Consider the following 13,145-nt stretch of genomic DNA (forward strand, 5'->3'; position numbering starts at 1 on the left):
TATTCAGTCATATCCTGCAACCCAAGAATGCAGTCTTGTTCTCTTTGTTCATTTATTGTTTTCTGTCTTTCGAAAAAGTTTGTGACTGTTTTTCTACTTTTCTAAATTTTCCAAATATTTCACAATAAGTCACTTTTGAATTATTTTTTTCCAAAATTGGCCAGGCATGGTGGCTCACGCCTATAATCTTAGCACTTTGGGAGGCTGAGGTGGGAGGATCACCTGAACCTTGGAGTTAGAGACCAGCCTGGGCGACCTAGTGAGACCCTGTTTCTACCAAAAATCAAAAAAATTAGCCAGACACAGTGGTGCATGCCTATAGTCCTAGCTACTCAGGAGGCTGAGGTGGGCAGATTGCTTGAGCCCTGAAGTTCAAGGCTACAGAGAGCTATGATCACACCACTGTACTCCAGCCTGGATGACAGCATGAGATCCTGTGTCTGGAAAAACAAAATAAATAAGTAAAATATTTTAAAAGAAACCAATAAATCGATAAGAATTTCACGAAATTGAAGTAGTCCACATTTGCCCATAATAACGTTTCATTTCCCATTGTCTACCTGTTTCTCTATTCTTCCTTTCTTGTCCCAGAACCCTTGGATAAAAACATGTCCAGGCAGACCCCTCTTACTGAGTCCTACTATGAAGCAGTTCCCTGAAACCAGAGGCAAATCAAGAAGGAAGTACAAAGGGGTCCAGGCCCCCTCTCCAGGGTGTACTTACTGAAACGATCTGGCTTCGTATTTCTTGCAGATGATTTCGAAGTACCTTCATGTCCTTCGACCCAGAAGCCCCAGCATCCAGAACAAACAGCTTATTTGAAATGTGAAGATCATTTCCAAACCTAAGGGAACAGCAGCAGCCTCTTCAGCAGTGAGTCAATCTCCCCAGGTCTTTCCATGGAGGGGCCAGGCTCCTACTGGCCCGAGAGGCTGGTAGGAGGCAAGGAAAGTTCTGGTTTCCTTGCAAAGGCCCCTCCGTCCCTGCTGCTGGTGGGCTCTGCCTCATCACAGTGGATGCACAGACTTGGGGAAATCGGCATATGCTCCGAGTCATAGGAGTGGGACCTTCAGGTTTGCACAAAGCAGCATGAGCACTGCATGGAAAGATGTCAGCTTCTCCTGGTGCAGGAAAAGTGAGGCCTAAAGCTCACACCTTACAAGTGAGGACCAGAGATACTGTGGAAAGTGGAGGGACTAAGAATAAAGATGTGAATGCAAAAGTTATACCACTGTCCTAAAAATATGAATAGAAGCCCCATTTTTATATCTGACAACAGATATAGTGTCTCAAGACAACAGATAAGTGTCTCATATTGATAATGCAAGATCAGAGATACTAGCATATTATATAGAGCTGCAGGCTCAAACTTTTTTGACAGACTAAGTAAAAACACATGTTTTACATTATGATCCTGTACATACCCATACTCATCAGTGAAACAGACCTTTTACAAAATAATACTTGATATGAAAAGTACTACAATCTATCCTGTCCACTGTCCTATCCCATTCCATTCCATCCCATTTTAAAAAGAATTGGCCATAACTCCCTAAATGAATTTTAAGACTCACTAGTAGGTTGCAACTTACATTGTAAGACATATTGATTAGTGTTTCTGAACACTGAATACTGTATACTGAAACCTAAACAGCTAAAAGAAGTCCCCTCTGGGCAGTGGTGCTGAGAGGCAAGAAGAAGGGGGAGGAAGGCTACCTTTCATCACGTGCTCTTCATTTGTATTTGATTTATTATGTGGATTCATTGCTTTAATAAAATGAAAAATTCAGATTGTGCATCCCTAATCCAGAAATCTGAAACCTGAAATGTTCCAAGATTCAAAAACGTTTTGGGCAAAGGCAAGACATGCAAGACACACATTAGAACATTTCAGATTTAGAATTTTTGAATTAGGATGTTCAACTGCTATGTATACGTAAATACATTAAAATCCAAACAAATCTGAAATCAGAAACACTTCTAGAGCCAATCATTTCCAATAAGGGACTCATGACCTGTACAAAAAAGTCAACCAAGAAAGAAAGGCCTTTAAAACCTTTCTCTGGTTCACAAGACTTGTACTTTTCACACCTCTGCTTCAGTTGTCAGGGAGAGGAGGCTACCTGTGAGTTGGGGACCAAATGGCTGCCCCTCACCTGTTCCTAATCTCTTTCAGCAACGATGTGTCTTTGTCATATCCAAACTCGCCTCCTGCCGGTCGAGGAACATTCATGATGTCAGCGTGAGTGGCCACCAGGACAACTTGGAGTGGGTTCTTCAGCTTGCCACCGAAGGCTGGGGGCAGAGAGGGAAATGCTTCAGGAGATGAGTCCTCCTACCTAGCTACCTCTCCTGCCCAGGTGAGGGGGGTGTGTTGGCCTCATGCCCAGGCCAACTCTCCAGGTACAAGTGCAACCTGTCACAGACATGACAGCCTCATGCCCGCTGTGCACTGTGATCCTAGAAGGCCCCAGCATGACCAATGACAGGATGAATCCATCTCTTAGGCCACAAGGAAGGCAGCTCAAAGTGGACCAGAACTACTAAGGGCAGTTTCTCAAGTCTTCAAACAGCCCCTGCTTGCAAGGAGAGGGAAAATTTAACCTTAGCCAAGGGAGATGCCATTTACAAGACCAAAGAGAGACCTCTGAGTGCAGCAGCACCACAGAGATGGGTCAGAGATAAACAGCTTGCCTGTCACATAAACAGCCTCTCACTTAGGGGAGAAAAAAAAAGGGGGGACAAACTGGCAGTGCCTAGAGGGGCATTAAGCCCAATTCATTGTATTATTCTTCTTATTTATTTATTTATTTGAGACAGAGTCTCACTCTGTCACCAGGCGCCAGGCTGGAGTGTGGTGGCGCGGTCTCGGCTCACTGCAACCTCTGCCTCCCGGGTTCAAGCAATTCTCCTGCCTCAGCCTCCCAGATAGCTGGGACTACAGGCGTGTGCCACCATACCCAGCTAATTTTTTTTTGTATTTTTAGTAGAGATGGGGTTTCATCATGTTGGCCAGGATGGTCTTGATCTCCTGACCTCGTGATCTGTCTGCCTTGGCCTCCCAAAGTGCTGGGATTACAGGCTTGAGCCACTGTGCCCAGCCCTCCTTATATTATTAAACGCTTTTCTGGGAAAAAAATTGACTGCTGGGTGTTGCATTTCACCAGGGAAGGTTGCTTCTCTTGATGCGGGCAAAGACCAGAAGTTTATTTCATGTTATCCTCTCCTCTAGGAATAAAGTTAAGATTACACGTTCAGTCAACATGGTTCCTTTCTTCATTTCTTTCTCTCTTTTTTTTTTTTTGAGACAAGGTGTCACTGTGCCACCCTGGCTAAAGTGCAGTGGCACGATCTCAGCTCACTGCAGCCTCAACCTCCCAGGTTCAAGCAATCTTCCTGCCTCAGCCTCCCAAGTAGCTGGGACTATAGGCGCATGCCACCACACCTGGCTAAGTTTTTGTATGTTTTGTAGAGACAAGGTTTTGCCATGTTGGCTAGGCTGGTCTTGAACTCCTGAGCTCAAGTGATCCGCCCACCTCGGTTTCCCATGATGCTACAATTACAGGCGTGAACCACTGCACCTGGCTCCGTTCTTCCTTTCTTAGTGGAATTACAGGATGACAAAGAGCACATTCTACTGATGAACCTGTACCCTTAGCAAAGCTGCTACAGCTATCCAAGCAGGGATTCCGTTTTGTACCTAACACACAACGACCATGGCTGTCAAAGAAAAAAGCTGAGACACGCCTCTCAAAGAACTGTTCAGAAGCGGGCCTTTGAGGCAGGAAGATGCAATCATGAAACAAAAACTCCCTGCAGAATACCGTGAATACCTGAGCCCCAGGAAGATTCTCAGAGTAGAAGTGTCCTAGCAGGAAGCAGAGAGGAGGGTGGCCTAGCTGTTAGCCACAAACGGTGGGATCTGCTCATGGCCTGGTGCAAGGCCAGCAGCAGCAGTGGGCAGCAGAGCAGGAGCCTGGAAGGAGGAGGCGATCCGTGGCCAACCACTGGCAGGACATCACTGGCCCACAGGGACTTAGCTCACCTATGGGTTCTTCAACGGGGACAAGGGACTTCAGGAAACTGAGCCAGAAAATCACTTGGTTCAGCTGGATCTCATAGGGTTCTTCTAGACTAAACACAACAACGTGGATTGACGTGGGATCATTTGCAGCAAAATAGTCGTAACAGCAGAAATACACAGGATTTCCAGAGAACTCCCACACGCTGAAATCGCCAACTCCTACAGAAAAAGAAAAATGGTAACAATCGTGAAACATCGCCAACCACATTTCAATCCTAATTTCTCTTAGCACTTCAAGGATTCCAAGTAGGCGCAGTGATACTTACGGCATTCTTCTGTATATGTCTACATCTTTTTGTGACTTGGGCATGGTTTGTCCCCACTAAAACTCACCTTGAAGTTTGCTCCTCAGTGAGGTGTTGTGAGAGGTGTTTGAGTACTAAGGGCAAATCCCTCCCCAAAGGCTTGGTGCTGGTGGGAGTGAGTGACTGAGTTTGTTCTTGCCCTCGTGAGAATGGATTAGGTTCTGAGAATGTGGGTTGATATAAAGCAGGTTTTTGTTCGCTCCCATGTGTCCACTTCCCCTTTGACCTTCTGCCACGTTTAGACTCAGCTCAAAAGCTCTCACCAGAAGCAAAGCAGATGCTGGTGCCATGCCCCCTGAACTTCCCAGTCTGCAGAGCCATAAGCTACATGAACCTCTTTTCTTATCAATTATCCTGTCTTGAGTATTCTGCTATAGTAACACAAAATGAACTAAGACACACATCTACTGAAGTCCAGATCAACTTATGTCACACTTACATATCTATAGCATGCATATCATGTCTGTTTCTCTACTTATGTCTGCACCTGCTTAACTCTTTCCCTAAGTACCTTCATTATTATATGTGTGTATGTATATATCTATTACCATGTCTACTTCCTACATCCTGGATTGCTACACATACACAACATGCATGTGCACATATATGTTCATACCTGGATGCTTACATGGAAATGTGTGTATGTATTACTCCCCTCAAATATTGGTATATAAAAAAAAGAGAGAACCACCTGGGGAAAAAGCAAATATCCATCAGGTCATATTACACAGAAGTGTGAACACCACATCCATAATAACACAGTTGTAGGCTCATATATCCTTAATACAGACACTCCACCTTTACTTGCAGAGCGTACTCCTGACAAGGAAGGAGCCAGGGACAAACTGCCCATGTTAGGTTCGTGATTCCCAAACTCACAAAGTCCCACATAGGATTAAATGAAAGCAGGTAGGTGAAAAGATTCTGTGTCCTGAATAAGTATACATGAATTTTGGAACATGCCAGCGTATAGGATATTGAATATAACAGTGACTATGAAAAGTCACCTGAATTTGGTTCAACAGGGACTGACTTGCCTAGGTGAGCAAGGCCCTGTTCAGGCTGCTCAGAAGAAGCAAGAAGCATGCGCAGGTGTGAGATGCAGAGCTGATCAGTTCTGCCTGTGCAAGAGGTGGATGAACCTGGGAGGAGGTAGGGTCCTTGAGGCAGGAAAGTGTCAAGCAGGGGTCAAAGGTTGTATGTGGGGGCAGTTGCTTTCCCACGCTGGAACTGTGCAGGCTGCCCATTTACCCACAAGTGTCTACGGGTAAGATTCCACCTGGAGCTCCTGTGATGCTCAGAACCTCCAATGACTGTCCAGATGTGGTATGGTACCTGAGACGCCCCACCCCTACACTGCCACATCCTGCCAGGACCGTGGCTGCCCACCAGTGGCCTCTGAGGCGGCCTGGCAGGGCCACTGCATCACAGGATTTGAAAGCTCCCTTCACCTAGTTTCCCCCTTGGTGCTTACTCTGTGCCCAAAATCCTGTAGTCAAGACACACTCTGAGATCTAAAGGGTTTTTCTCAGCCTCGTAGTGGAGCATGAGGGACCATCCTTCAAAGCTGGCTGCTTACGCCCAGTGTGGAAAGTTCTGGTACCCAGAAATTGGCTCTTGGAGTGTGGGGTTGGGGCTAGGGCTGTGAGAGAGCAGGTGGGAGCAGGGCCTGGGGTCCCAAGACAGGCTTCTCTTTTCTCTGTGCTGTCACGGCCAGCTTTGCTCTGGGGAGCTCGGAGAAAGCCCAACTTTTAAGAGAGCAAAATACACATGGACCATGAATTCCTGCAAATTTTGCCCCCAGTGCAGGGGGACCCTTCACTCCTGTGGGCCCTGAGATTAGTCGAGAGAGCTGCCTAGAGACTGCATGACAGCACTGCTCCAGAGAGAGCTCAGGCTGGCTCCCATAACTCTCTGAGTCCTAAGCAACTGCGACACTATTTGTATGTTCTGAACACCACTAGAATGCATCCTGCTCTGTAGCCCAACAGCTCTGGCATCTCTACATCCCTAGAGCCCCACCGACATCTCTGCCTGCACCCACTGCCTTGGCTGGCAGCTGCCACCAAGGTCTAGGCATGAGCCATTGACAGAGACCCCACTATCCCTAGCAGAGTAGTGCTGTGCATTTTCATGAGCCCCGAGGACGGAATCCGCTGTCTGCAGCCACTGCTGCTGTGTCCACCAAGTCTGAAGTACGTGCAAATCACACACTCCCCAGCTGGCTGCATATGGTTGCTGACACTGAAAGCAGGCCCACTCTCCCTGGTAGCAGAGCCACAGTACAGCCACTGCCTTCCTGACTCAACATTTTGCCAGGGGCTGGGGATCACATGCACCACTAGGGGGCCTAGGACAGGCCTGCTGAGCTGGACTCCACAGTCCCCCAAGTGCCTGAATACGCTGCCTGGGGGCCTGGGGATCACTCGGCCTAATCCACCACCACTGGCACCTGAGCACTCCTCTTAGTGGCCTGAGGTCACGCCCAGCCAACCTACCACTACCATCACAGCTGACACCTACCTGCATGTGGCACCTGTGGGGCTAGGTACTGGCCTGCCTAGTCTATTGCAGCCACTGCCAACATCAGCACAGATTGCTTGGGAAGCAGGGGGTTGTCTCACTATGGCTACTGCCATCACCCACACCATGCCTGCTGCCCAGGGAATGGAGAATCTGACTACCCTCCTAGCCCACTGAAACTACTATCAGCACTTTAGCAAGCTGCCTGGAGGCTCAAGAATCAACCTACCTTGACCCACTAGTATTAGTGCCAGCATATACCACCTTGGGGCCCAAGGAGAGGCATGCTCAGCTCATCACTGCCACCGCTAGGTTCTGAGGACTGGCCCACGTGGTATCCCCATCTTCAGAAAAACTTCCATAGCCTCCACTAACAACCATACCCCAAGCCACTGAGAAAATTACAGACCCACTGGAGTTTTTTATAGCTGAGAACAAAAAAATCATATAGCCACTATGTTACTGCATGCACCCAGCAAAGCCAAAGTGCCCTACCCAACCAACAACACAGAAACATCTTCAGGAAGATGTCCTCCCCTATGAAAGCAAGTTCAACAAGTTCAAAGAAGTGTACAGATATCAATGTAAGGACACAATAAACATGAAAAAGCAGGGAAATATTACACCTCCAAAAGAGTGCAATAACTCTTCAGCAACAGATTCAAATGAAAAATAAACATATGTGATCTAAAAAAAGTATCCAAAATAACAATATTAAACAAGTTCAGGGAGGGAAAGGAGAATCCAGAATTACAATACAAAAAAATCAGAATAACAACTCAGAATATTAATGAGAAATTTACCAAAGAATCAAAATATAAATTCTAGAATTGAATAACTTATTGAATAAAATAGAAAATTCATTCAAAAGCTGCAACAATAGACTAGATCAAGCAGAAGAAAGAGTTTCACAACTTGAAGATAGGTCTTTCGTAATCACCCAGACAACATTAAAAACATAAAAATAAAAATAAAATAAACAAAGCTCTTGTGACATACGGGACACCATAAAGCAATCAAATATTCAAATTTTTGGTATCCCAGAGGTAAAGAGAAACTGAGAGGTAAAAATCTATCTATTAAAATAATTGTTAAAAACTTCCCAGGTTTAGCAAGAGATTTAGAAATTCAGATGCAGGAAGTTCAGAGATCTCCAAATAGATACAATTGAAAAAAGGGCCTCTCCATGGCACATTATAGTCCAGTGGCCAAAAGTGAAAGACGAAGAGAAATCTGAAAACAGAAAAAAAAAAGTCTAGTCACTTACAAGGGAACGCTCATTAGACTCACAGCAGATTTCTCAGCAGAAATCCTACTGGCCAGGAGAGAATGAAATGCTATACTTGAAGAGCTGAAAGAAGAAAATTGTCAGCCAAGGATGCTACACCCAGCAAAGTTATGCTTCCTAAGTGAAGGAGAAATAAAGTCTTCCTCAAACAAGAGAAGCTGGGGGAATTGATCATCACTAGATCAAATCTACAAGCAATGCTTCAAGTAGTCCTACACCTGGAAGTGAAAGGACAATTCTTCTATCATGAAAACACACAAAAGTATAAATCTACTGGTAGAAAAAAACGTATCAATAAGGAAGAGAAAGGACTCAAATATTACAACAGAAAGCCACCAAACAACAATGATACTAAAGGAGAAAGAAAGGAATAAAGAGTATATAAAACAACAAAAAAACTCATTAATAAAATGACAGGAATAAGCCTTCACATATTAATAATAACCTTGAATATAGACGGATTAACTTTTCCACCTGAAAGATACACACAGTCTTTTTAACTAATAAAACATGGTCCAACTATATGCTGCTGACAATAAATCCATTTTATCTATAAAGATACTTATAGGCTGAAAGTAACGATATTCCATGAAAATGGAAAGCAAAAGTGAGTGGAAGTTGCTATACTTACATTAGATAAAACAGACTTTAAGTCAAAAACAGTAAAAAGAAACAAAGATGGTCATATAATGGGAAAGGGATCAATTCAGCAAAAGGATATAACAATTCTAAATATGTACCCATCACCAGAGCACCTAGATATTTATAATAAATATTATTAGATCTATAGAAGAGATAGACTTCAATGCAGTAATATTTGGGGGAGTCAACACCCAACTTTCAGCATTAGACAAATTATATAGACAGAAAATTAACCAAGAAACACTGAATTTAAACTGTGTGCTAGACCAAGCGGACCTAACAGACATTTACGGAACATTTCATCCAACAGCTATAGAATACACATTCTTCTTATCAGCACAGAGAACATTCTCCAGGATAGAACATATATTAGGACACACAAAAAGTCTCAACAAATATTAAAAAATTGAAATCATATCAAGTATCTCCTCAAACCACAACACAATAAAACTAGAAATCGATAATAAGAAGAACTTTGGAAACTGTGCAAATACATGGAAAGTAAACAACATGCTCCTGAATGACCATAGGATCAAGAAAGAAACTAGGCACTAATTGAAAAAATTATTGAAACAAATAAAAATCACAGGACAAGACCAAAAACCTACAGACAGCAAAAGCAGTGCTAAGAAGGAAGTTTATAACAATAAACACCTACATCAAAAAATCAGAAACATTTCAAGTAAACAACCTAATGATGCACCTCAAGGAACTAGAGAAGCAAGAACAATCCAAACCCAAATTTAGCAGAAGGAAAGAAATAATAAAAGTCAGAGAAGAACTAAACAAAAGAGAGACTAAAATATTACAAAGAATTGATGAAATGAAAAGTTGTTTTTTTATAATATAAACAAAATTGCTGAACTATTTGCTAGAGTGCCCTAGAAAAAAAGAGAGAAGACCCAAAACAACAAAATTAGAAATGAAAAGATATTACAACTGATGCCAGAAAAATAACAAAGATCATCAGAAGTTATTATGAATAACTACATGCTAATTGGAAAATCTAGAGGTAATGGATAAATTCCTGGACACATAATTTATGAAGACTGAACCAAAAAGAAATAGAAAACTTGAGCAGACCAATAATGAGTAATGAGATTGAATCAGTACTAAAAAATGAGATACCACTTCACACAAGTCAGAATGACTATTATTAAAACAGGAGATGCTGGGGACAGTGCAAAGAAAAGAGAACACTTCTACATTGTTCGTGGGAATGTAAGTTCAGCCACTGTGGAAAGAAATTTGGAGATTTCTCAAAGAACTTAAAACTACCATTTGATCCAGGGACCTCTGAATCCCATTTCTGAGTATATATCTGAAAGAAAACAAATTGTTCTACCAACAGGACACATACACTCAAATGTTCATTGCAGCACTGTTCACAACAGCAATGACATGGGGTCAGCCTAGGTGCCCATCAATGGCAGACTGGATGAAGACACTGCAGTACATATACATCATGAAATACTAAGAAGACATAAAAAAGTAGAAAATAGGCCGGGCGCAGTGGTTCAAGCCTGTAATCCCAGCACTTTTGGGAGGCTGAGGCGGGTGGATCACAAGGTCAAGAGATCGAGACCATCCTGGTCAACACGGTGAAACCCCGTCTCTACTAAAAATGCAAAAATTAGCTGGGCATAGTGGCGCATGACTGTAATCCCAGCTACTCAGGAGAGGCAGGAGAATTGCCTGAACCCAGGAGGCGGAGGTTGCGGTGAGCCGAGATCACGCCACTGCACTCCAGCCTGGGTAACAAGAGCGAAACTCCGTCTCAAAAAAAAAAAAAGAAGAAAATCATGTCCTTTGCAGCAACATGAATGCAGCTGGAGGCTACTATCCTAAGTGAATTAACACAGGAACAGAAAACCAAATATTGCATGTTCTCACAATATTTAGCAACCAAGTGTTGCTAAATATTCGATACTCACGGACGTAAAGATGGCAACAACAGAAACTGGGGAGTACTAGAAGGGTGGGAGGAATGGAGGCAAGGGTTGAAAAACTATTGGGTATTATGCTCAGTACCCGAGTGACGGGATCATTTGTACCCCAAACCTCAGCATCATGCAATATAAACCTGCACAGGGGCCCCTGAATCTAAAAATGTAAGTTGAAAAAGAAAGGGGAAAAAATAGACAAAGAACCTGAATAGAAATTCTCAAAAGAAGACATATAAATGGCTAAAAGGTAAATGAGAAAAATATTCAGTATTACTAATCATCTAGGAAATTCAAATCAAAACTAGTGAGACATCCTCTTATACCAATCAGAATGGCTATTAATAAAAAGACAAAAAAAAAAAAATAGCAGATGCTGGCAACAGTGCAGAGAAAAGAGAATTCTTGTATACTGTTGGTGGAAATATAAATTAGTACAGCCATTATGGGAAATAGTATGGAGATTTCTCAAAAAGACTAAAAACTGAGCTAACATATCATCTAGTAATTCCACTACAGTGTATTTTTCCAAAGGAAAGGAAATCAGTGTATTAAAGGGATACCTGCACGTCCATATTTGCTTCAGCACTGTTCACAATAGCAAAGATATGAAATTGACCTAAGCGTCCATCAAGGAACAAATGAATAAAGAAAACATGGCATAAAACAGAATGGAATAATGTCATTTGCAGCAACATGGATAGAACTGGAGGCCATTGTGTTAAGTCAAATAACCCAGGCACAGAAAGATAAACATTGTATGTTCTCATTCATATGTGGGAGCTAAAAAAAGTTGATTTTTATGGAGGTAGAGAGTAGAGTGATAGATACCAGACACTGGGAAGGCTGTGTGTGTGTGTGTGTGTGTGTGTGTGTGTGTGTGTGTGTGAGGGCGGGGAACGAAGAAAGGTTGGATAATGGGTACAAACATACAGTTAGAAGGAATAAGTTCTAATGTTTAAAAGCAGAACAGGATGACTATAGTTAACAATGTGTTGTGTGTTTCAAAATAGCTAGAAGAGAGGACGTGAAATGTTCCCAATACGTAGAAATGATAAAAACTGAAAGTGATGGACACCTCATTGATCATAACACATTCTATGTGAAATATCATATGTACCCCATAAATAGGTACAAATATTATTCATTTACTCAATAGTCATTTATCAAGCACCTACTGTATGCCAAGTGCTTTACTAGGTGCTGACAATACCCCAGTGTTTATTCTTACTGTGTAGGGATGGTAGTCAGCCATGCTTCAGTCCTGGCTCACCGAATATCAGTTTGTGTTGGATTTCCTTCTGGAAGTGACAGTTACAGCCCAGGCCAAGCTCCCTTTAGGGATGACTGACAGCCCTGTCAAAGGGAAACGTAAAGTCCTTCCCTGGGGGCAGGCAGAGCATACCGTTCAAATAGGCGTTCTGAATATCGATGGCCTTGGTGGACTGGTCATCGGCTGAGCAGTGCGGGTGGTGGGTCGGGGCCACGAACACCTCCAGCATCCCTTTGGTAAGGCCCGGCTCAAACATCATGCTGCGGCTCCTCACGCTCACGTTCTCACAGCCAGGGTACAGGTTGTTGATGCTCACCGAGACTGCAGGATGGAAAGGATCGCATGAGTCCTCGCAGCGTGCAGTGTGCACCTGTCTTTCTCCCAGTCTGGCCCAGAGGATTCCTTATCTGGAGCATGCCTCTGTCCCCACCCCAACTCTGGCTTCAGGTTGAGTGTGTCTCTGTCCCCACCCCAACTCTGGCTTCAGGCTGAGTGTCTCTGCCCTCACTTGGGCAGGGCAGCAGTGTTCCCAGGTAGGCTGTGGGCTTTTCTGCTTGCTCTACCTCCCCACAACCCTTTTCTGCCCCGCCCTGTGCCCGCGTGGCCGGTCTTAGGGATTGTGTCTCTAGGCTGACTTGCCATGTGACTTTTGCTTAGGGTCAGCCAAGGGGAGGCTGCAGAGAGGGTGGAAGGGCAGAGGTCGGGGTTTCTTCCCCTCTCACTTCCTGCTGCTTCTCTGATACTTGCAGAGTATCTGTCTGCCTCCAGCTCCTGCTGAGTGGCTTCTCTCTTGCACATGAGATGATGATTGCAGGTTAAATGGAAAAGGGTTTCCGACAGTAGCAGGCCATGGCATCAAATGATGCTGAGTCACATACTGTGAAAGCTACTCCTTTTTGAAATTCCCTTGAAGGCCTTTTAGTTGTTCCAGCAGCAAGTCTCCACTTGAGGCCTTCTGAGTTTAGCATTTCCTCAATACCTGCTCATTTCCCCTTTTAATAAAGAGGGTGTGGGCATCATCATATAGCTGGGTTTTATTCACACTGGTTGCTGTTCATTGCATTTACTTTTACTTATGGCAGTGGCA

General features: G+C 43.7%; 1 protein-coding gene across 4 annotated transcripts in view; it reads right to left on the bottom strand.

Moving 5' to 3' along the window:
• DAPK1 (death associated protein kinase 1) overlaps positions 1–13,145 on the bottom strand; it is a 204,719-nt gene that overhangs the window by 8,544 nt on the left and 183,030 nt on the right. For all 4 annotated transcript variants that reach the window (XM_035300083.3, XM_035300091.3, XM_035300077.3 and 1 more), the window contains 4 exons: positions 12,191–12,379; positions 4,046–4,243; positions 2,157–2,295; positions 724–844 (listed from right to left, as the gene is read on the bottom strand). In XM_035300083.3, the coding sequence (XP_035155974.2) occupies positions 724–844; positions 2,157–2,295; positions 4,046–4,243; positions 12,191–12,379 (647 nt within the window). The remainder of the gene's footprint in view (positions 1–723; positions 845–2,156; positions 2,296–4,045; positions 4,244–12,190; positions 12,380–13,145) is intronic.

This window comes from Callithrix jacchus, chromosome 1, assembly GCF_049354715.1.
Source record: "Callithrix jacchus isolate 240 chromosome 1, calJac240_pri, whole genome shotgun sequence".
NCBI lineage: Eukaryota > Metazoa > Chordata > Mammalia > Primates > Cebidae > Callithrix > Callithrix jacchus.